The sequence below is a fragment of the Malurus melanocephalus genome, unplaced genomic scaffold, assembly GCF_030028575.1.
Source record: "Malurus melanocephalus ecotype Western Australia unplaced genomic scaffold, MMel_1.1 scaffold_498, whole genome shotgun sequence".
Classification (NCBI taxonomy): Eukaryota; Metazoa; Chordata; class Aves; order Passeriformes; family Maluridae; genus Malurus; species Malurus melanocephalus.
Window position 1 is genome coordinate 294,411 of NW_026623730.1, and position 21,822 is coordinate 316,232.

The window sequence follows — 21,822 nt, forward strand, 5'->3', positions numbered from 1 at the left end:
CAAATCTTGTCAAACAGAGATGTGACAGAGCTTTGCTGGAGCTCCAGGAGGAAAGCAAAGCTGCATAATGCATTTGTTTAATGGATTATAGATCTGAAAACAGGATTAAGCCCTCCTGAGGGCTTTGAGGTGGCAAACAGAAAGCTCAGCCAGGCCAGAGGATGCTCACATTGAGGTGCTGAAAGTGATGCTGGCACTTTGGGGACCCCTGAGGCTGCAAGGGTCTGTCAGTCTGGTGCCCACCAGGGCCAGGACCAGCTGAATTTGGCCAGATGTGCCCCTGGGCCCCACCTTAAGGGGGAGCAAAAGCATCCCCCAGGATGGGAATCCATGGATGCTGCTCTGAAAACATCCCTGCTGCAGAGTGGTGAGGGAGGGAATCGTTGCAGACATAGCACATGGCTTTTAAGGCACAAACTCAGCCCAGAATGCTGGCAGATTTTCCAACAGCAGCAGYTAAATCCCTTCCACAGAGTGAAGCTGGACCAGGTGGGATGGCACCACTGCTGCAGTGCCAGGGAAAAGTTTCCTTCCCAGGGAAAATAATGAAATATTCACTTTGTCACTGGTTATCCTTGCCTGGGAATGAGTGAGCAGAGACTGAGGAGCAGGCATTGTGGGGAGAAGGGGGAACAGAGGAATGAAAATGARAGAAAAGCAGCTCAGAGCTTTGCAGGGAGGGATCCATGCCTGGGGCCATTCAGGTGTTATCCTGCTACAAGAGCTGGAAAGCTGAGAAAAGTGAAATGGGAGGCAGGAGGGACCTCTCCAGTGACACTTTATAGCTTCAAGATTTTTCAGGCACCTAAAGTCTACAAAAAAAATACACTATTAGTAATTGTGCTGAGAAGGAGCAGATGGATGCTCTCAGAATGCTGCTGTGCCATGGTAAAGCCTCTGTCTCAATATATTCCTTGTTTGTAGCTCAGGAAGGTTTTACACAATAAAATATCTCACTCAGCAGTAGCTGGGGGCTTCACCCAGGGACCAGAGCCAGCCAAGGGCATGGCATGAAATCCCAGGAGAGTTTGGCTTTGCCTGCACTGGGGGATGAAGAAATGAATGAATGAATAAATAAATAAATAAATAAATAGTTAAATAAATAAATAAATAAATAAATGAATAAATAAATAAATAAATAAATAAATAAATAAATCATCCTTCCTGGCCTGTGCAATTCACCTTTTGTAGTCTTGGAACAAAATCCTGCTTTTTGGATTTCAGAGATCTGGGGGCTGATGGGGATGGGGAGAGCAGCATCCTCTCCATCCCACTGGGGGAAACCTTGTCCCAAAGTGATGGGAAAAGCTAAAAGGAGCCTTTTGCTCCACAAAAACCATGTGGAAATTCTAATTTGAGCAGCTCCAATTTGAATTACCTAGTTTCCACATTGTTCCCATAGATATATATGTTTGTAAGGCCAGAGGGGCTCAGGTTTGTGCCATGAAAAGGCAGCAGAGGTGTCTTTTATTGGGCTCTCAAAAACATTTTGGCTGCTGTTCCCTGACTGACAGAGCTCAGGACAGATGTGAGCAGATGTGGGGGAGCTGACCTGGCCCTGCAGCTCCACTTCCCACTTTGGGGGGCAATGGGGGCCTCTATGGGGTTTGGGATTTTGGGGCCAGCTGCCAGTAAACAAATCTGAGTTTAGCTAGTCTTGACTTAAGGACACAAAATACAGAGCTTGAGATGCTTCATCATGACAGAGAGAGGCCCCACTTCCCTCATCAGCTGCTGTGAAGGACAGGCACACCATTAAAAGTTTTCTGTAAATGCTAATTACAATGGACTTAGCTAATGACCAATTGGTCTTTTGATTGCATTGAGATTCCCAGTGTAATGAACTTAACTCAAGTATGGATTACAATCTTGTTCTAATTAAAACAAAAACGTGTAACACATATTAGCACATATCAGAAGGAGTTTTAATGGATGTTTGGGATCAAACTGTTGAAAATATTWATGTGTTGTCTAAAGCCTGCAGCACTTAATTAGATTTTCCATCCAGCTGGAATTCAGGATACAGCAAAGGATGCATCCAGATCAGATTTCCTTGTGCTCTCAGAAGCAGAGGGAATGTATATCTGGACTGGTACTTTCATGCCACCCCTCCTTTGCCCTCCAGCTCTGAATCCTCAGTCCCCTGTGGGCTGTGGAGGACAGGGGACAGCTCACAATTCTGAGCTTTCTCCATATCCAATTGCTGAGCGAGATGTGCTCCTCCAAAAACCACAGATTCTGCTCCCGAGGTTTCCCTGCCATCAACCTCAATAGCAGCAGGATTTACATGTTGGAATGAGGAGATGTACAGCAGGGTTTAAAAAAAAAAAAAAAGATAACGCAGATGCTGCTTCCCTGACTGATTTTCTGCAATTCTGGTTTCAGATAAAGAGCCTTACCACGGTTTTTGTAGGAGAACAGCAACACTGGCCATTCACAGAGTGATAAAACATGGCTAAAGCCTCCTGCTTTCTGAGCACACACCCTCAAAGGGCACAGCAGGAGCAGGGATGTGCCTTCAGCTGCTTCCATCCCTTTCTGGTTCCAGCTTTGGGGCAGAAAATGGGAGAGAATTATTTTGAGTGAWTCCCTTACTCAGTAATTGCAGTTTGTGCTGAGAACCAAGCTGGAGCAGGCACATTTGTTTGGTGTTATGGGTGGTTCAGGGAGTTATGGTGGACACTGAGCAGATTCAGGAAGGGGCAAGATTTGGGCTTTTTTAAAGCAGAGTAAATGCAGTAGAGCTCCACTGAAAACAGAGGAACATCTTCAAGTGTTTGACAGAGCTGCAGCCATGGCTGTTTTCACAGCTCCACAAACTGGATATTATAARAAAGGAAAAGAAAAGCAAAACAAAGGAAATCCACTTTAGCTGAGATAAACTGAACCTGGACACAAGTGTGCAGACCCGAAGGAACAGGAGGCATCTCACAGTCTAAATGAGCTCCTCGTTCCCAAGAGTGTCAAGTGTGATCATCTGAGGAACGGGAACGCCAGCCAATGTTTCTTTTAGTCAAAGGGTGAAATGAAATGTTGTTTTTGAAAAGYTTATATAAAGTTAAGTGAGCGGGATAATCCCAGCCTCTTAGAACAAACCTCTCTCACTTGACAGTRTGAGCAAGAAGGGAGGTGTGAGCAGAGCTCTGTCCTCACGTGTCCTATATTGGGGTGGAATGGAATTATGCTCCTTTTGCCATCCTCAGGCCTCATAATTCACTGTAAATTTATTATCTCTGTGCACTCAGAATACACCACACTGCTCTTCTGTGAGTGGTGAAGGTTAGGGGCTGCACCAGCATGAATTTTCTTTAATAAGATTACACCATGGTAAAAGGCTACTACAATAATTCAACTTCCAGTGATTTTGTTCTGCCTTGCTCCCACGTGATCAAGGGCCATACATTAACATTGCAGAGGCTTTCTTAATTATGGAGTAATAAGTGTATGTTTTATATAACAGCTGTAATATTCAAAGGGAATTTCTGGTTTTGTGGGATATATTTATTTTACCATTTTCAAGGCTCYCTGTGTAAGCACGTGCAGGCCTACAATCAAATTTCTGCAATACAGCACTGCTGGTTTTGTGGGAAAAATCCAAATGYTGAAACACAATGCAGCCAACCAAAGTGTCTGGAAGAAGATCAGCCTTGTAATACTTTAATCTGATTTTAAAAAAAAAGAGAAGTAGTAAATTATAAATTATTTCTTCATGCAGATGAGTTGCCTAACATCAGGCATTCAAATTGGGAACCGCTGTCTCGACTCCCCCGGGGCCTCAGTTTCCCTTTCAGTAAAACAAATGAAAGAGTCRTTGGCACTTCCAGACCTGCCTGGGTGGGTTATCCCAGCTGGTTTGTGCTGCACCCTGGGAGCACGGGGAGATTCAGTTCCCTGATGTTTGTAAAACTSTCTAAGATCTTTAAATAAGCAGCACGAAGCTTTATTTTAACATTCCCAGAGGCAGCGCTGGGTAACGGATCACACCCAGTCCTTGCAGAGTGTGATTTTATCCACSATCCCATCTGGTTCTGAGAACTTCCAGCCCTCCATGGTGGAGCTGGCTTGACCTTCAATGCTACCTGAGCTTGCCATGTGCCATCCTCCCTCCAATCTCTGCTCTTGTGGATGAAATATGGCTCAAATGGCCTGAACTGGGCAGTTAAACTCACACCAGCATCGTTCCTGACACAGAGAGGGTGGTGCCCAGAGCCACATCCATTGATCAGGGCTGCCCTTCAGAGATGGTTTGTGCAGGATTAAGCAGGGATTTCCTTCCACTCCTTCCAGGGATTTCTTCCACTCTGCAATGGGAGAGTTTTGATGTTTGCTCTGCAAAGATTTGTCACCACTGGTGATGTGCTTCCCCACCCCGCAGCACAGAGTGACCAAGAGGGCAGAATTCACACCAACTGCTGAGTCCTGGCTGAAATTTGGCCCTTTGAGGATCTCTCTGGATCCACCTGGGGAAGGGAGAGAGGCAGATATCCTGTATCTCACAAAGCTTTGGAGTTATGTAAAGGATGGTGTTTGCGCTGGAATTGTTCGGTCTAAGGCTGCTCATCACTTGGGCAAGGTGGTGGACGTGGTGGTTTTCACTGGGCGTGGTGGTTTTTACCTGGAAATAGCAGTGGGAAATTAATCTAGGTGAGATTTTGAGGTTGAGGGTTGGAGGGAAAGCAGCAGCAGCAGCAGCTGAAGCCCTGCTTTGCCCAGGGTGGGTTGTGTAACCCAGCACTGCCAAACTCATCAGCTCCTCACTGAGAGGGGGTCTCTCCCTCCTTTTCCAGCAGAGGGTATTGAAATAGCAGAATTTYCCCAGCTGGATGAGGCAGTGGAGTCAGAAAATGGGAAAGGATCAGGTGAGTTTTCCTCTGCAGTGGCAAAGGCCTTTCCCCACTGCTGTTAACTGTGAGGATTGAGTTCATCAGACACTCCTCTGCCATCGACCCCGAGCTGAACCCTTGGGTTAGGAGCTGACTTTTCATTTGGGACTGACAGACTTGCAAGCTAAATCAGAGCCCAGATGGCTCAGAAAAGCCCCGAGAGCTCCAACCTGAGAGCAGCTCTTGCCACGCACGTTCCCATGCTCTTTCAACAGGCCGGGGCTGCTGTGCCAAGTGTGATTTCAGAGGAAGCTTGGAAAGAAAGTCCAGCCCCGTCTGTCATCCTTTTTTTTTCAGAGAACTTCTGGTGCCTTTGCCATGTGCAGAATAGCTGAGAGAAAGGGCTTTTACAAAGCTCGAAGCTGGGCTTCTGTGTGTCCTGCTTCCCTTCTTCCCAAGATGTGTTCTCTTCCTCCATGAGTCATCCCATGGGTGAGAATGAGAGATTTTTTAGGGAAAAAAAAAGACAAAACAGGCAGAAGCTGGCTCTTCAGAGTGGCTGTTTGTCCGTGGGTCTGGAAGCATCTGTGAACTTYAGCCTGGGGAGTTCAATCCTGAGGAGCTGTGGGGTGTTTGTATGGCCCAAGGTGGATGGGTTTCACAGGAGAAGCAGTTTGCAGGGATGAAAATCCTCAGTGCCTGTGCCAGTCAGGCTGTGAAAACATTCCCTGGAGTTTTCTGGGAGGGGTGGGCACTCTGGGCCTGCAGGGTTTGAATTCTGAGCAGTGAAATGGAGCTGAGGAGTCCAGGCTGTCCTGCCTTGGGGTCACCTTTGTCTGGCCACGTCCCAGGGAGGTGTCTGTGCTCTGACAATCACCTGGGAGGCAGCACTGGGGGCTTTGGTGCTGCTCCCTGCTCYTCCACAATGCTTTAGGGCTCTAAACTCTTCAAAAGTGGCTTTGCAGGTGTCCCTCCAGCCTTGTCCCAACACCCTGTGCCAGGCAAGCACACCTTGGCTCTGAGCAAACCCCACTGCTGCTGCTTCATTGAGCTGCGAGCTGAAAAACTTCTAATTAAAGCCAGATTATTGGTCTTGGCCCTTCTTGTTAGTGTTTTGATTTGGGGTTTTCTTTTTTTGTTTAAGATGTCTGGATAGATGATATCAGGGTTAATTTGTTTGTGACGGAAGAAATGTTTTCACATGGTGGCTAAATGTTGCTGGAAAAGAGCAAAATTAATAGCTGCTCACTTAATCCTGATTAAACTGGCAGCTGGGAGATACTGATCAGTGTGTTCACAGCAAACTATCCCTCCCTAATGCTYGGGGTAAACAAACTGTGGTTCCCTTAACCCTTCCCACATTGGCAGCTTCGTGCCCTGACCCAGAGCATCCCCCTGGCCCCACAGAAGGGCTGTGTGTGGGGTTAATTCTCTGGGGTACAGCCAGCCTGGCTTTGCCCCAAAATCCCCTGGRATTGCAGAGCAGGCACCCARAAATGTGCTTTTCCYGAGGAGATCAGTACTGCAGGGGATAAAACTTCTAAACTGCACTTAGAAGAGCACAGCTCCTGCTGTTGGAGGTACCAGTGCTGGGCCTGGCCTAGAATTAATCCACTGCAGTAGATTTTGTGCTCATCCACTGCTCAGTGCTCCTGGAAAGGATCAGTGTTGATGTTGTGAATGTCAGATAATAAATGTTTGTCCRTGGGGTGAGTGGGAGACACAGAAGGGATTGACCTCCCTGACACCTTGGGCAGCATTAACCCCAAAAAGCAGCAGCTCTGCCTCTCCATCCTGGTGCTCCCTCACTGCTGATGGGGTGAGGGTTCCTCACCTCCCAGATATCCCAAGRAAGGCAYTTCCCCAGCTGTTCCYCCMCTGTGAGGGTTCCTCAYCTCCCAGAAATCCCAAGGAAGGCATTTCCCCAGCTRTTCCTCYCCTGTGCCCCACAGCAGCCCTGCAGGAACGTCCATGGTGTGCTGTGAAGACAGGCACTGTCACAATCCCTGTCCTGGTTAGAAAGGCCAAGRTCATTTCTGTGCTGATCATCTAAGAGGGCTCTTCCTGTCTCTTTTTTTGTCATTACACACAGAAAAACAAATCCTGCTCTCAACTGTGGGGAAACAAGAAACAATTCCCACTCAGGTCAAAGGAGGCTGCTTGGAGAAACCAGGATTTATTCCATATTTTATACATGAATTTATCACTGAGGCAGCACAAACAACTTTTCCCTGCTCTGTCTCTCTCACTTATTGCTGCTTGTGTTCCTTGCAGGTTTGTTTCCTTGCTTTTCAGTCCAGCTTCCTACTAAAACTGAGTTTAACAGCTTAGGTAAGGCACAGTCTGTCCCTGAAGAACACAAAATCTGTGCTGGGGAGAGGGAATGGGAAGACAGAAATCTTTCTGGTTTGCAGATGAGGTCCTGCAATGTAGAAGGTCAAACTCAGATGTTCTTGAAGTCAATGCCAAAACCCATTGATGGCTCCCAGCTGGCCAGGGCATCTTCACAAACAGTTTGTGACTGGTCCATCCCCTTTAGGGCTTGGCCACAGATTCATTCATCTCTCTGGATCTTCTCCTTGCCCAATGGAGGCACTGGAAACACCTCACTGTTCTGTTTTTCCCCTAATGAAGTTTTGAGGTGCTCACACAAAGGAACAAGGTGTTGTTACTCTCATTTTTTCAGTTGTGGAAACCAGTTGAGGAAAGGCCAAGKGATGTACCTGAGGTCACACACTGATGTCAGAAGCAAAAGCAGATTCTCCATRTCCTCTGTTCCTTCCCAAAGAGCAATAAAATGAAACAAACCAAGAAAAATTGGATTAGAACCTGCAGCAGCTTAAGATCAACCATGGAGTCCCCGTGGCTCAGCAGAAACCCTGGAGTTAATGACCTCTGCAAAAGTGATGTATTTTTTACACAACTAAATTCCAAGAAAAAAATTAAATCCTTATTAATTGTCAAGACAGGAACTAGTGGGAGAGAAGAGCCAGAATCTTTAGGCCAGATTCATCTGARCCCATCAGCCACGAATAAATACACCCCAGAAAGCAGCCCAATAAATTTTTCCTATCGAAACAAGTTGCCTTCCTGCTTTATGGATCATTTTAAAGGAAGGTAATTGGATATAAATTTTCTTCATCTACAGAGAAATCTCCATCCAAATGCATGCATGTGCCTGTGAGTATCTGTGTTTTGGGGATGGTGCTGACATCTGTGTAGGGCAWGTTGGACTGAGTCTGACTGACTTCAAGAGCTGCTGGAGTGGAAAGCAGCACTGATCTCCAACCTGGGGAAAATTCTCCTCAATTCCAGCTTCTTTGTGCRTTAGCAATTGCTTTCAAATGTTTGCAGCTCAACGGTGGCTGCCAAAACCTGCGTTGCCTCCCAAGGAAAAACTCTTAATTTCTTCGTGTTTAGAGGCCAAATATGTGGCTAAACTAAGCCTGATGATAGCTAAGGTTTGGGTTTGGGCAGATTGTGAATCCATGCACAGTTAGAGCCTGGAATATGCACACTGCTGTGGCTGTGCTGGGGYTGTTGTCTGTGGAAATGTAAAAATATTACTCTTAAAAAAGAAGTTAATCTTTCCCACATTTCCTACTATGGTTAGAGGTGATTTTTTCATTGTTTTGTTGTTGGCTGTCTCTGTGCTTTGAGAGAATCTCTCCTTGCAGTCGTTTTACAGCCTCGTGRATTATGTACACGTGAAAAACAGTTGGTTGAGTAAGAGGTTTCTTGGTTTCAACCAGAAAAGAAATACATAAAGTCACTAGAAAGTGACTTTTACAAAGAAAAGCTCATATATACTATAAAACCAACCAGATACAGCGGGCCTGGCTGTGAGCAGAGGTAAACCAATCAATTTTAAGGCTTCATGTTTTAATGCCCATGAAATACCAGTGCCCCTATGCATCCCCCTGGCTCTGCCAGCTTCCCACTGCCTGTTTTTCAGCACAGGGTGCAGGCTCAGGGCCACATCAAGGTGTCAGATGCAGGAGGGTGTTTCCTGCAGCCCCATCCCTGCAGCAGCAAAGGATATTGCATCTCTTCAAAACTGCGAGGAGAGGGTTATAAAATTATCGTGCCTGTAAATTCCAGATGCAAACCATATGATTGCAAAGCCCTTCTCCCCRTCCTTATTTAAATTTACTCTCTCTTAAGCCTCCTCAACATCTGCCTGGCCTGGAAGTCCAGTTTTTTCCTGTGCTCAGTGAACACCTTGTGCTGGGACTGGAAGGTCTTTTTTTAAAAAAAAAACCACTGTGCAACTGATGAAGTGTTTGCTTGGGATTAGGTGCCGTGGTTAATACAGTTTAATACATTAAAAAATGTCTCTGGCCACTGTCCTGTGTCACAGCAGCCTCACATTTCCTCTCCCCTGGAGACGGATGTGCATCTGGTGTGAGTGGCTTTTGTCCTGTTCCCTGGCCACAAAAGAAAAAGGAACCCTGGGCTTCTAAGGATGGAAAGTTATGCAGCGGGGCTAAATATATCAGTAATTTTTGGACCCGAACTCGCCGAGACAGGCTGTTCCAGCAGCACTTCCAGCACGAGAGGAGCTTGGAACCGGGAGGGGCATCCACGTGTGAGAGCACAGGGCTGCCCTTGGGATGCTGCCTCTCCCCTTGGATGTGTCTCCTCWTCCCCAGGGCGATCGAGTTACACGCCTTGAGCTTTGCCATAGTAGCAGAGGAAAGGAGAGTACAAAGGTTATGGAAAACAAAACATTAATTTTCTTGACCAGCTGYGTTAGAAGCGAAGTGCGGCTTTATTTATACCCACGGCGTCGCGTCCATAAATCAGGGCTGCTCTCCAGCAAGGCATTTAATGAGAACTATTAAATGATTTCATGATGTACTCGTTGTTASCATCTGATAAAAACCAGGGATCCCTATGAGGAGCAGGGCTTTTCAGCTGTAGCTTTCCATGGGGGAAGGAGGTGTTTTGGGGGAAGCAAAACCCCTGGCACATTCAGAGGCGTTCTGCAAACCTCTTTGGGCATATCACACCAGGAGCAACCTTGGGGTCTGTGTGACACCTTTGGTAGAGAAAACACCTGMTCTGATCTGTCCTGCGTGTGCCAGAGTGAATCACAGCCCTGCTGTGGAGGTGGGTGAGGCTGGACCCAGTGCACGAGGAGCATGGAATGGTTTGGGTTGGAAGGGACCTTAAAGAAGGTCCAGTTCCATGGGCAGGGACACCTTGCAGTAGCCCAAGTTGCTGAGCAGGAAGCCAGGGAGGTCCCCAGCAGCCAAGCACAGACTGTGCTGTCTCCCATGGTGTTCTTGGCATTTGTGGGGGTTCAACCCAAAGGGATCACCCCGGAGGTTCCCTGCACCACTGGGGCTGCGTGGGGCACCCTGGGGCTCGTCCCCACCTGCTGAGGGGGGCACAGGTCTGTCCAGAGCCCTTCCTGCAGATTTTCATTGTGGAAAGGCTGGATCCCATGGCAGCMCAGAGCCCCACGAGGCTCCTTTGTCACGGACATGCCCAAGCACTGAAATCCCAGAGACAGCTGATTTATGTGAGAAGGTTTTCTGTGAATCAGTGCGGAGGATGTTGTGCTCCAAGCCTTGCCCCTCTCCAAGTGTTTAATTGCTAATCAGGGGTTGGATTCAGCAGCTCCCATTCTCTTTCTGTGTCCCTCAATAACACTGGAGAGGCTCTTGCTTTACAACAAAACAAAAGTTTATCTTGCCTGAAGTTGTGGGAAGCTGTAGGAGGCTGTCCCTTCTTCCTGCAGAGCCCTGATGGGGTAAACAGTTGCTGTTAGTTTCCAGCCAGATTTTTCTGAATGGGGTCTGGGAGGAAGATTCCTTAATTAATCCTTTGGGGAAGTGTTTGGGACTCTGGCTTGTTGCTTTGAGTTTGTATCTAACTAGCATCTTCCCAGGTCTGAATGTCACCTTGCATTTCTGCATCCCTCTGGTGGGTAATTTCCTCCTTCAAGCCACCTKCCCCCTTCTCTGGGATGGAACTGGATGGTCTTTAAGGTCYCTTCCAACACAAAACATTCCATGGTTCTATGATTTTTTTTTCTCCCCCTGAAAGAAGGAAGTGCCCTTTCTTGAAAAGGAAAKAAAAGAGGAAGCAGCTCCCACAGTTTAACATTGACTGGCTAATTATTAAATTCAATTAGAAGCAATCATAAAACCTGCAGAGTATTGCATATGTGATGAGCTGGTCAGGCAACTTCTACCAAACACCTTTGGTATTAAATGCTCATTGCTTTCTCAGGACATGCCCATTTGTATGGACTTCAGACAACTCTGCYTTGCTGTTTTTTCCATCCGTGTGAGAGTGTGAAATGGGACTGAGGTGCATAAACAGGTCTGGAGGAAGGCTTTCCATTAGCTGCAGGTAGTAATTTATGGTGGGAAAGCAGCAGGCAATTAAACTCTTCACATTGCTGAGCATTAATGTATGGTGTTGTAAGTTAGAACATTTCCTTTAATGTTTTACTTGACCAAGTCTTTCTCTTCATGATCTAGWAAAGCCCTTTCCACGCAAGGGCTTGGGTGGTTTGTTTYAAAAAATCCTCWATTATTATATTTATATTTATTATAGTTAAATAGCAGCCCCTCCAAGCCACTGCTTCATTGTAGACTGAGAAAAAGCAGCAGAGAGGATTGATCAGCCCTTCACAGATTGCTCTGTGCTGCCTTGAATGCAGTTCGAGGGGGATTGGGTTATTRTTGGGTTGTTTTTAACTCCACAGACAAATATCTCCACCCTGAAATACCTTCACAATTTAGCAATATGTGCAGACCAGTCTTGGCTGTCCCAGCTCCAGCACAAAGTASACCTTTGAAGTATTTCAAGTAGCAGATTTTCTCAAAGGTATCGAGCACGACATGTAAATAAACTTCATTTCAGCCAGGTTGGGTTACAGAAGCAGCTGGTCCTCAGCTAAAACCAGTATTATGGGCTGTTCATTGTACAAAGGATCAGTCTTCACCTGAAGCTGATGCAAAGGGAGGAAACTGCTCTCAACCACAAAGCTCAGATAAAAGCAAATACTGCAGATACCAAGAAGGTGAAGCAGTTGCCATGCCACCGCTCTTGTTTGTTTGGGGTTTTTCCTCCTCTGCTCTAAAGCTGTGAGACTTTCTCATTGATTTCATGGTTCAGAAATGTACCAGGTTCAGTCTGATGCTAAGAAATGGGGAAGCCTTGCCAACTGCACTGRAGGTGGAGATGCCCCTGGGCACCCCTTTCATTCCCAGCCCTCTTGGGCACCTTGCACAGCTTGATCTGGKTATTGGAACTTTGGAAGAACTGACTCACAAACCATCTCAGCCCCAGGAAGGTGAATGTGGCAGGGTCKGAAAGCACAGGGGTGCCTGGTGCTGTTCTGGGTGTGCCAGGGGTGGTACAGACTCATCCACCTGGATGATTTTGTGGTTTGCACGTGTGATAACAACCAGCAATAAACTGCCATGGGAAATGCCCAGTCAGTCCCACAAAAACTGATTTTAAAAAGCTGTTTGGAGGTGGCCATGGCATTTATTGACCATTGTATTTATGGAAGTGGCAGCCAGGGACCGACAGAGAAAACGATGCTGGAGGATGTGTGAGGGCACAGACCTGACCTGTGCCACTCCTGAACTGAAACCAAGCATCCCAAATGCTTCACTGCCCAAAACTGAGTGCTCATCACTCAGCTGTTTCAAATTTGGGATTATCTATTTGATGTGACTGGGGTTTGAGAGAACTCGTGGAAGGCAATGTTCCTGTCTGCAGTCGGGTCTGGGAAGAGAAGTCAGACAGACCCCAAACCATCACCTCGTCCAGGCTGAACAACTTTGCAGACAAAAATAAAAAATTGTGCCTTATTTTTCCAGTGTAGGTGCTGCTTTGGCTTCCCACATGAGCAAGGTTCTGGAGCAGGGTGGTGCTGCTTCCCAACACGTGCGTGAGTTGGCTGTTCYTGCCCTTTGGAAGGAGAGCTGGCTGCTTGTCTGTCTGCTCAGCTTTCCTGGGAGTGGCACAGATAGCTCATAGTTTCATTCTCATTTGAAATTAAAGCTGATTTAGTGAGCAGCATCTGGAGACAAATAYTATTCTCCTCAGGGTAGCTCAAATTCTTCTTTGGTGAGAAACAGTCTTGTAAAGCTCTAACGTTGAGTGTCTGTTCTCAAGGGTTGCATTATCAGTGCCAATCTGGCCTAATACTTTTTTAAGTCAAACTTCTCCAAACAGCATTTTGAAACCCTTAAATTAAGATTTCTTTCTTTAATAATCTGCAAAGCTCCTTTCTTCCTAGAATCTTCATCTGCCAGAGTTCTGTGACTTAAATCTCCATGAGATGCTTTGCAAACGCAGAAGCCAGYGTTCATTTTACACCTTTCACAGGGATTTTGTGAGTGATGTTTTAAAGGAGAGCAATGAAATATTCTCTTAGGTTAAGGTCTTTAAAGGTATCTAACAGAATAAGAYGTCTGAGCACCTCTGAGCTTTGCATTCAACCCTTGAAATTAATCTTTCCCACTCCTGTGTAATATTAAGTCTGATTAATAGCTAATGCATCAGCTCCGTTTGAGATGCACATCTGTTTGTGTGTGCGCACAAAGAAAATATTTATGTCCAAATTCTTTCTCGGGGGCATTTAAAATGATTTTCTACTGAATTGAGTAAGGTCACCTGGCAAAGCARAGCAGGTCATCAATAATTAATCCAGGCAGGCAGAGCTGAGTCTCAGGGTGCTTGCAAACACCCTGTTAGCCTGGATAGTTTGGCAGAGCAGGGGCAATTCTCGGATTTTCTCAGAAAACAAGCGAATGTGCGTTTGACTTTTGAGGGGGAGAGGGAGGTTTTGTTTTTATTGGAAGCAGCTGTGCTGTGCTTGCACTGCAGCCCTTGGTGCATCCACATGGACAGGGAGAGCTCCTGGTCCCCCAGTGCACCCCAGCCCAGCCTGGGGTCACTGCCCTGGCACCCCTGGCATTTGTGGCTCCTTCCCACCACAGCTCACAGTCACACAAGGGGTCGGGTTTATCTCACTTAACTTTATCTAAACTTTATTAAAAGTTAGACAGAGTCTTCACACCTAACCCTGGCTGTCCAAGAACTGGCTCTGGGGTGTGAGCTTGTCATCTGGTTTGAATAGAGTCAGCAGGGAAWAGAATCATCTCTTCCAGAGGTTGTTTCCTATCCAGACTTGTTGTCTAAGAAGCTGGGATGAACATGGGTTGAATAAGAAGAGGGGGAAAAGCCCCAGAAGCGGCTGAGGGAGCTGGGAAAGGGGCTCAGCCTGGAGGAAAAAAGGCTCAAGGGGGACCTTGTGGCTCTGCACAACTCCCTGACAGGAGGGGACAGCCAGGGGGGGTCGGGCTCTGCTCCAGGGAACAGGGACAGGAGGAGAGGGAACGGCCTCAGGATGGGCCAGGGGAGGGACCTGGGGGACATCAGGAGGAATTTCTGCATGGAAAGAGCTGCCCAGGGCAGTGGTGGAGTCCCCATCCCTGGAGGGATTTAGAGGAACTGTAGGGGTGGCTCTGGGGACATGGGGCAGTGGTGGCCTTGGGAACTGTTGGGGTCAATGGTCTCAGAGGCCTTTTCAGCCTCAGTGATTCTCTGATTCTGTGTGTTCTTCTCCCTTTCCCCATGGAGGGACCTGTCTGTCCTGAATTGGAGGCTCCTGAACAGGTCCAGGTGACCAGCCTGGGGACAGCACCCAGTTTTGGGACAGACAGCTCTGGGTGAAATGAGTCTGTGCCAGCCTGATGGGAAACTCTGGGTGTCTGGAGGTGAATGTGCACCTCTGCAGCGGCAGAAGCGTTTTGTGCTCCCAAATGTTTCTCCCTTTCCTCTGGCTGTTCAGAATTTGTTGAACAAACATTACCAATACACTCCATCCCTGTGTTAGATGGGTTGAAATGGTTTCCATGAGGCTGARGATGGCAGGAACTCCCTTCCACCTGTGTCTCCTCAGGAATCAAATCCAAAATCCATCATCCAGCACCGAGCCAAGCTTTTGAGCCACGACAGCTTCACTTTGGATTCAGGGTTGGGTGGGTCCACAGCAGCTCAGAGCCCATGAAACACCTGGGTTATGGGCAGAGAAGAAGGGATCAGACCCCATGAGGGATCAGGGGCTGTTTGGGTGTCCCCCATCCTTTTCCAGCCCTCYCTGTACCAGCTGTTCCCAGGACACGTGTGCAGCTGTTCTGGGACAGGCAGGCTGGGAACCAGTCCAAAACCAGATGAGGCATGTGTGCTGCTCCCTGTCCTCCACCAGAACGCTGGAATGCACACTTTTAATGCCTGGCCCCTGCTGAACTGCTCTGGCTGTGCACGATGAGAGAGCTCTGCAGTTTTGACAGGAAAATTGCTGCCCAGACGCCGGAACACCGGYGCTCTGCTTGTTCAAATATTTGTTCAAAAACCAGCTTGACTTTCCAGTGCCTTTTTCCATGAGGGATTTTGGAGGTAGGGGAAAGAAGTCAGTACCAATAAAATCTCATGTTTTGGGGTAATGACATGAGAGCATTCAGCCAGGAGGACCCTCTGTCCCGACAGCAGCATTTTCCATCATGTCTCCCTATCACCTGTTTATTCCTTCATGCCTGTTTCTTCCTGTATGGATCTGTGTATGTGATTTTCAGGATTTTTAATCTCCAGAGCTCTTAATTTGGCATGCTCACATGTGTTTTGTTTCCTGAGAAAGCAAATAAATAGGGATGGGSAGAGRAGAGCTGCTGTCATCCCCTTCCTCAGTGCCGGAGAGTGCGCTGCATCCCGCAGAAATGCCAGGATTTGGGATTGTTCAGGGGTTCATTTGCAATCCCCACGAGTTAATGTCATGCCTGGGGAGAGCAGTATGGGAAATACTTGGGAAATACATGGGAAATAACTCTGATTCTCTCCCAGGCTTTATATGTGATATCCACAAATTTGGCTCCAGCTCGTGGTCTGTCCTGGTCACCTCTGCTCCTTTAACTTCTTCATTTTGACAAAGTCCCACTTGCTCTCCCTACACCTCTTCGTATCTGTGGTTACAATCCCYATTTCCAGCCTATTCCTTGCTTCCCAGGGTGATGTCCTGCACCAGATCTTGGCTGTTCAAAAAGAAAACCTGGTGGAAAACCAGGCAGAGCAAAGTGCAGCAGGGTTATACCAAGTGCTCCTCGTGCACATCTTTTATTCCCACCAGTGCTGTCAGCACCCTCCTCTGAGCACAAATACAAAAACTGTGTATTTGAGCTGTTTGGTTAGAGCATCTCCATCCTCAGAGGGTGCTCAGTCCTCTCCTGAGGAGGATTTGATGGTCATGAGCCTCCAGACCACTGCCTGAGTTACATCATGTTAAAAATATTTGATCATAATATTTTAAAAATGTGAATGTGCTGGTCGAGTTGGGTGGCTTTTCACATTCTCCAGATGTCATCCCATTTCCCCACAGGGACCCTGTGCCAAGCCACTCCTTTCCCTGACCCCTTTGTACACCAGCAAGGTGGCCACCAAGGACAATGCAGGAATTGCCACATTTCACAGTTCTGTGGCCAGTTTGGGCTGGGAAATGGTGTTCACTTCCACAATTCCAAGGAATCCTGTTTTTCAGAAGGGAGTGTTTCCCAAGGCTGCAGTTGATTTTTCACAAGYGAGTTTGTGTGCACTGGCCAAGAGTGCTGACAGCTCAATCTTCAGCTGCAGTATGTAATTTTCTGTCATTTTGATTTATGTTCTTCTCTGCAACCAGAGACCCACGTGAGAAAAGAAATCGGAAGGAGTCAGTCCTAAAGTTAGCTCAGTGCTAACTTCTTCAACTGACCTAGCAAATTAAAGATAGGTTTAGATTTTTATTTTTTTTCTGGCACCCAGACTTGGGCTCCTGAGTTGTTTTGCTGCATTTGGAGCTTTGCTTCTCAGCATTAGAGTTTGGGGATTATTGCTCACAGTCCCCTCTCGTTGGATGCTTCAAGAGCAGCTCTGAGCCAGAGAGGGGAACAAACCCATCCCTTGCTGTTTTTGTGAGCCACAAAATGCCTGTGAGACAAAGACAGGGGCCACATGAAACAGGAATTGGGGTGGCRCTGACAGGGACAAAAGCTCCACGCACAGCCCCAGGAAAAGGTGAGAGAGCAGGGAAATGTTTTTATCCCAGCTCTCTGCTTTCCTACAGAGTTCAGACAATTTTATTTATTTTGTTTTCATATTAATTTCAGTGGAGCCAGGAGTGTGTTGGGATCCCATGGCATTTGGGCAAATGGGTAAAAATATCTTATTTCATATATTTATATATATATATATACACACACGTCCCCCTTTCACAGGACACATCATGTGCATGCAGGGCTTTTCCTTGATGAATGGCATTTAGCAGCTGAATTACAGATGGATTTTTGTGTAGTCAGCACAGATATTAATCACAAAATCCTTTTAATAGATCAAAGAGCGCTGTGTGATTGAAAAATTCTTGTAGAAGAGTTTGTTTCAAGCAGTTCTTAAAATTTTCTCCTAATGTGTAATCCAGGAAAGGAACATTTTTGAGGCTGTAAGATGCAGAGAGAAGTTTTGTCTATTGCTTTATTTAGTTCTCCATCAAATTAAGGACTGGTGACAAGAAATTGATATTTTACTCTACACCCAAAGTAATTTTTGTATCCATCCAAGCCACTTGGTTAAAACAAGAGTGAGCAATAATCACCACTGAAGGGATGGATATACACTGGATTTTTTACTGTTCTATGTTTGAAGGTTTTTCTCCATCAGCAAACATTTTTCAATTGAGAAAAACCTAAAAAAAAATCATAATTTTTATTCTCATTGCTCCCTAGCCCTGTAGGAATAGATATTTAATAGATACCTATTGATGTAATAGATATCCTGACATAATTTGGATATTTAAAGAAAGACCCATCCCCCTTTTAAATAAGATGCAGAATCTGTTTTATGCACCCTGGTGCTGGATGTGGCTTTGCAGTGACACAAGGAAAGACAAATATCAGCTGAAAACACAAAAATATTTAATTTTTCCTAATTCACACCGTAACTTTGCAGCAAGTTTTGCAGAGCCTGGAGCAGTGTGGCTGTGCCTTTGTGAGGAGCTCACGTGCTTGGAGGCTGAGAAAAGAGCAGGAAGGGAAGAGCCCTGGGGAACTTTGGTGCTGGGGCTGGAGAAATGATTTGGTGCAGATGAGTGCTCACCAAATTCTACACATCATTAGTAATATAATAATAATAACAATAATAATAATAACAATAATAACAATAATAACAATAATAATAATAATAATAATAACAACAATAATAATAATAATAATAATAATTAATAATAATACTAGAATAAAATATTGGTATTAATAATATTAATAATAGTAAAAATAATATCATCTCTGCCTCCCCTGCACCCGATGGGAAGTGCATTTTCCCCACGGAAAGGCTCTGCTAAATAAAGGTTTGCCCTTCCCAGGGAGCAGGGGAGGTGGGAGGTGGACATTTGGGCTCCCATCTCCTTCCCAAAGGAAGGTCATTAAGCGTATAAAATACATATGTTTGCTCCTCAGCAGCTGTTGGGTTTCTCAGCCCAAGAGCCATAACAGGGCTGTGAGGTTTGGGAATTTTCTGCCTCCCATTGTGCCCCCCTCCCCAGCAGCAGTGCTGCTGGATCAGCAAAACAGGACTGTGCATTTGCACTTTGTTAGGCCACTGCTGCTAATTAGATCATTGGCAAAAAATGGCTTCAGATTAATGAGCTTTGGGGTGGTGGGTGAGATGGAGCCTTCTCCTGGTGCTGTTTCAAAGCACCMCTGGTAGGTTTGCCAGAGAGGGTGGTCCTGCAGAATTAAACCTTTTAAACCTTTAAAATTCCTTTTCACTGAGAGCATCTGAAGAACTTCCATGTCTCTAGGGAAGGGAATTGTTCTTTTCCGTACCTATTTCTAGACAAAAACCATGTGAGAATAATCGTTTATAATTTTGTAGGGTCCTACAGCAATCCTTACAGCAATCCCTGTCTGGTGCTGCTCCTGCCTGGGTGAAGAAATCCCTGTAAAATGTGTTGACTTGGATTAGTTAAATAACTAATTGCAGATTCTCTCTTCCAGTTGAGGCTTTGCAAAGCTTTGCCCAGCTCCTTTGCACAAAGCACATCAGATCTACCTGGGCAAAGACCTGGGAGTGGGGAAAAATTGGAAAAACAGGAGAGGGAGGAGTGTGAGCCTCAGGAGTGCTCCATCAATGCTGCCTGGGCTCTGTGGGCTGCAGGATGGGGACAGGGACCTGTTTGGGGTGCTGCCCTTGCCCAGCTGTGCCCTCTGTCTCCTGCCAGGCCCTCGGATGAAAACCACCCCAAGGTGAAGCCGGACGCCTACGTGAACAACCTGGCCGAGGCTGTGGACATCATCCTGCAGCAGCAACGGGGCTGAGCCTCCTGTGCAGYCTCCATGGAGCCCCTGGATCCTGTCCCACCTCCATCTCACCTCACCCAGCCCTGCCCAGCGTGGGGGGACACCCACCTTCTGAAATATTTCACATGGTGGTACTAAAATGAACTACTGACCTCATCCAGGGCAGCACCAAAGCTGCTGTMCTCTGCAAGTCTCGAATGTTCTGGGAGGGGCTCAGCCTCCTCCAGGCAATGCTGGGGGGATCTTCCCCCTTTTTATCTTTGCTCACACCAGGGAGATGCTCAGATGGGCCCAGGCACCCCCTCAGAATGGATTTACCCATTTAAYCCACACGTGCTGTGCCTTTTGGGGTGCCTGAGATGGGATGGGGTGTCCTTGGAGGCCACCAAGCCCCAGGGTCCTGTGTGTGCCTCRGTGGCACAAACCCCTGGGGAGGGGGCAGTCTTGGCAAAGCAGTGGCCGTGGCTCTGCCAGGATTAGCCCACCTGGAACAGCCCCAGGGGAACAAGAATCCAATAACACCTGAGGGAATAACTGCACCATCCTGTCGGGAATAAATCCTTTGGATCTGGCCTGTTTGTCGGTGTGTTCAGTGGGATCAGCACTGCAGGGATGTTGTTTACAGGCTCTGAAATGCTTTTCCCTGCCTGGAAAGAGCTGAAGGGCATGGGGCTGATGGGCTTTGCCTTCCCTGTGCAGGGGATTTTGTGAGCAAGCATGGCTGTGTGGGAGGGGATGCGGGTTTCCTACCTCTTCCCATTAAAATCCTGKATTTTAACCCTGGAGTCAGGGGCTYCCCYGGGCCGGGGAGCTGTTGGGGCTGAGTCAGATCCAGCAAGRGCATGGAGTGACAGAACAAGGGGGAATGGCTTCAGAAGGGTAGGCTTGGATTGGATATTGGGCAGGAATTGTTCCCTGTAGGGTGGGCAGCCCTGGCACAGGGTGCCCAGAGAAGCTGTRGCTGCCCCTGGATCCCTTTGAGTGCCCAAGGCCAGGCTGGACATTGGGGCTGGGAGCAGCCTGGGACAGTGGGAGGTGTCCCTGCCATGGCTGGGGTGGCACTGGRTGGGATTTAAGGTCCCTTYYARCCCAAACCCTTCTGGKATTCTGCCCTCACTGAACATCCCCTGCCCCAGAGACCTGCTGAGAATCAGCTCAGCYCCCTCCTGCTGCCAGGAGCACTCAGCACATCCAGGGCTGGGACAGGCATGAGATTTGCCTTTTTTTTTCCTACCCAGAATAAGGATTTCTAAACGGAGCTGCTCCCTGCCTGCAGGCACTGCAGCCCTTCCCCAGGGATTTTAGTTTCTCTCCCTGTCAGGTTTGTAGTGCAGCTGCTGCAGCGTGTGTGGTCACACCTGGCCATGCTGCACCTGGCAAGAGCACAGAAAGGGCTCAAAATGGGTCAAAAAATCAAAGATTAAGGCTTGCTCCATCAAGTCCTCTGCTCACCTTCACTGACACATGGTAGCRTTTGCAAGGGTCACCTTTTAGAGGCAAAAGTCCCTTTTTAATCAACATATCAGCATCTGTGCACCCTCTTGGGCTTTGGGCAAGACTTTTTGGGCTTTAACCTGTTTCAGATCTCCCAAGGGAAGCATGGGAATCGCAGAATTTTGTTTGTGTTAGATATATTTCTATATCCATACGCTCAGGCAGTGTGTGCTGGCTGCTGCCTGCATTCAGCCACTGCAGATGAGAAGGATAATTCCATCTCCATGTCCAGCATTCCCAACAGCTGAAGACGACCCCGCTCACTGAAGGACACCAAAGTGATGCTCCCTGTTCCTGGAGTGTCCAACACTTGTTTTTCAGAGCTACCAGCTGGCCCTGGAGCTGCACAGCACCCCTTGGGGACAGCAGGGGAAAGGGGGCTGGGAATTCAATTCTAATAAAATAAACTACATCTGGGAAAGTGACCTTAGTGCGATTTTTTTGGTCTGTTTTTTGTATCTTTTCTCCTCTGGGTAATGGTTCAGCCAAAGTGTATGGCACTGTCAGCATCCCCACACATGGAAGGATGCTGTAAACCCTGGTCAAACGTTCAGGCTGTGATGGATCACTGAGAATTTCTTTTTTATCCCCTAATTCTTCCTTTTTTTGTTCTATTATGCTAAGCCTATCACTTCAATCTGATTAAGTTTAGGCAGATAAACATCCTGCCATCTGTCATGAAACTTTTTACACTGTTTGCTTGCTGGAGGAAGCGCAGCCGTTTTCCTTTTTGGGTTACAAAGGCTGCAGGGAGASGCTGCCCTGTTTCCCCAAGAATTTATTTAACACCCCCACATGCCCTTGGCCTGCCGTGGGCTCTGGCCTTGCTTCAGTTTAGGGTTTATTTTAAGAGAAAGGATATTATGTCYGTCCTTAAACACAAAGAACAAGGTGCTGCCTGGTGCTTTAATTTGCATTTTGGTGTTTTTATCTTTGGCTGTGTTCCAGCTGAATGATGGGCTGGGGGGGAGGCATGGGAGGTGTCTCCTCACCATGGGGAGGGTGCAGTGTGTCTGTCTGCATGTGAATATCATAAAATGTTCATTTTCCTGTGCAACCCATGGCTGGGACACSCTATTTGTACCACAGACACCCCAGGGAACGTCCTGGATGAGGGCTTTCCTGACCCATTTTTTGGGACATCCCAGCAC

The 21,822-nt window shown here is 47.1% G+C and overlaps 1 protein-coding gene across 1 annotated transcript in view; it reads left to right on the forward strand.

Moving 5' to 3' along the window:
* Positions 1 to 19,931, forward strand: part of LHPP (phospholysine phosphohistidine inorganic pyrophosphate phosphatase) — a 58,193-nt gene extending 38,262 nt beyond the window's left edge. The window contains exon 7 of the mRNA XM_057381204.1: positions 19,099 to 19,931. Within this exon, the coding sequence (XP_057237187.1) occupies positions 19,099 to 19,195 (97 nt within the window). The 3' untranslated portion in view covers positions 19,196 to 19,931. The remainder of the gene's footprint in view (positions 1 to 19,098) is intronic.
* Positions 19,932 to 21,822: the final 1,891 nt, after the last annotated feature.